The 2,316-nt window shown below is 50.1% G+C and overlaps 1 protein-coding gene across 1 annotated transcript in view; it reads left to right on the forward strand.

The window, feature by feature from the left end:
- The window catches only part of LOC137504098 (gastrula zinc finger protein XlCGF48.2-like), a 29,635-nt gene extending 28,077 nt beyond the window's left edge, over positions 1-1,558 (forward strand). Inside the window, exon 5 of the mRNA XM_068232086.1 lies at positions 1,452-1,558. Coding sequence (XP_068088187.1) covers positions 1,452-1,459 — 8 coding nt within the window. The 3' untranslated portion in view covers positions 1,460-1,558. The remainder of the gene's footprint in view (positions 1-1,451) is intronic.
- The last annotated feature ends 758 nt before the right edge of the window (positions 1,559-2,316 follow it).

Here is a 2,316-nt window from a genome sequence, read left to right on the forward strand (position 1 = left end):
GTCGGGCAGACATGGGCATGCTCTGCATGCTCAGCAGTATCTGTTATGCGGCTTTGCGTCCTTAGGAGCTTGGGGAAAAGGCTACACAGTAAAAAAATTAGATTGCTTTTTAACTTCTGCAGTGCCTTTTTGGCTCCCTTACAAAGTAATTAAAACATTGCAATAGAGATTTAAATTTGATTTTTGGGGCTAACAGTTACTCTTTAAAGACACAGCCAGATCGAGTTGGTCGGGGGTGACTAGGGAATAACCCCAAGGCGCAAGTGACCATTATATTGGTCTATATAGAGGGTGAGTCGTTTCCCACTAGGGTGTGGTGGTGGTGATATTATCCAAGCCTGTGGAATATAAAGTGAACCTGGTTGAACAATAAGGACTATGTAGCGCTGAAATTATACTGATAACTACTTTGTGATTTTTGAAATAATAGAGCGCACTGCCTGTTGATAATTGGACTGTGGACTTAATTACAGAGTGCGCGGTGTTATCTAGAGAAAGATGTACTCACCTCCGCGCTGGAGTCCATTGCTGGGCGACATTTCTCTCTGCTTACAGCTCACTCTAACGCCCGGCATTTCCTCCTGCATGACGCATGTAATTACGCATCATGCAGGAGGAAATGCCGGGCGCTAGAGTGAGCTGTAGCAGAGAGGAGTGTTGCCCGGCGATGGACTCCGGCATGGAGGTGAGTATATTACACTACTGTACCCTATGGGAGCACAGGACAGGGGGAAGCAGGGGAAGGGGACACGGAAAACACACAGAGAGACACGAGGCACAGAGGGCATGCAGAAAGCACAGGGGTACGTGAAGGAGACACAGGGGGCCAAGAAGGAGGGCCGGGGGGCATGCAGCAAGCACAGGGGGGCATGCAGCAGATACAGGGGGACATGAAGGAGGCACATGGCAACATGAAAGAGACACAGGGGGACATGCAGCAGGCACAGGGTGACATGAAGGAGGCACAGGGGGGCATGAAGGAGGCAGAGAGGGGCACGAGCAGGCACAGGAGGACAAGAAGGAGGCACAGGAGGACAAGAAGGAGGCACGGGGGACACAAAGGAGTAGTGGGGGGGGGGCATAATAATGTAAAGGGGGACACAAAGGAGGCAGAAGCAGAAGAGGAGAAGAAGGAGGCATGGGGGGCATAATAATGTAAGGGGACACAGAAAAGCACAGGGGGACACAAGGTGGTACAAATGGCGATAGAGAGAAGGCAAATAGAGAGACACAGTGGAAGCAGACGGGGACACTGGAGGCAAAGGAAGGTGTAGAGGAGGCATAGGGGGGCACAGATGGCACAGAGAGAGACACTGGAGGCAAAGGAGGGTGCATAGGGGGCACAGAGAAGGTACAGGGGACATAGGTGGAACAGCTTTCCAACTTAAGAATGGATTCACAGTCCATATCTTGTTTGTTAACCGGGTACTACCTGTATACTATATTTACAGGCTGGTAAATACAGTCGGCGAAACCAGAACTAATCCACAAGGGAGGAACGGAGGATCGTTGAGGAGCGGTGCAGGCACAGGACGGCCACAGGGGGCTGGTAGAAACCCCAGGTAAGTGAAACTCATTTCCTTTTCTTGGCTTTAGGTACACTTTAAAGGGGGCTCCCGGATTCCACCCACAGCGAGCCTTCCGCACAGCACCCCCCCCCGCCCTGATGTTCATACTCCTTGTCTTGCCTTGCCTCCCCTCGGTGCCCTGGCCACAATGGTCATATAAAACAAGTGTTGCCATTATGATCTTCACACCCTTAACAAGTGTAGCCACAAAACACCTGATCTGAGGTATAGTCCCCTGTATGAGAGGAAGGGAAGGTTAGTAGTTTGGGGCCCTCGACACCTCTGTCCCCCCCCCCCCCCCGAAAGCGCAGTGGCTGCTTCCCTCTAGTTATGCCCCTGTACCTGATTCAATATGTGCAAGACCCCATTTCTCAAGAGGCTCCAGTAAAAGTGCCTCACTCTCAAAAAGCTAACAGCGTTTATTCACCAGTACACTTAGTTCCAGAATCCATGTACTGGCACCCAGTCACCAATCTCAAAAGTCTCATTAAGCTTGTTGCCCTACAAAAGCCAGAGATGGATTTCCTTCAGTTATAAACCTTTCTGTATAGTCAAACAACTTTTGAATCCCCATAGATCTGAAGGATGCCTGTTTGCGCCTTTCAATGCAGCATCACTTGCCAACCTTCCTGCGTTTTGCAATTACTAAATATGCACGTTCACTTCAGGGCACTTCCCTTCGGCTTCTACCAATTCTCTTCAAGATCCACGGTGTATGGGGAAGCAAATTTTGACGCAATCTAAAATG

This window comes from Hyperolius riggenbachi, chromosome 4, assembly GCF_040937935.1.
Source record: "Hyperolius riggenbachi isolate aHypRig1 chromosome 4, aHypRig1.pri, whole genome shotgun sequence".
Classification (NCBI taxonomy): Eukaryota; Metazoa; Chordata; class Amphibia; order Anura; family Hyperoliidae; genus Hyperolius; species Hyperolius riggenbachi.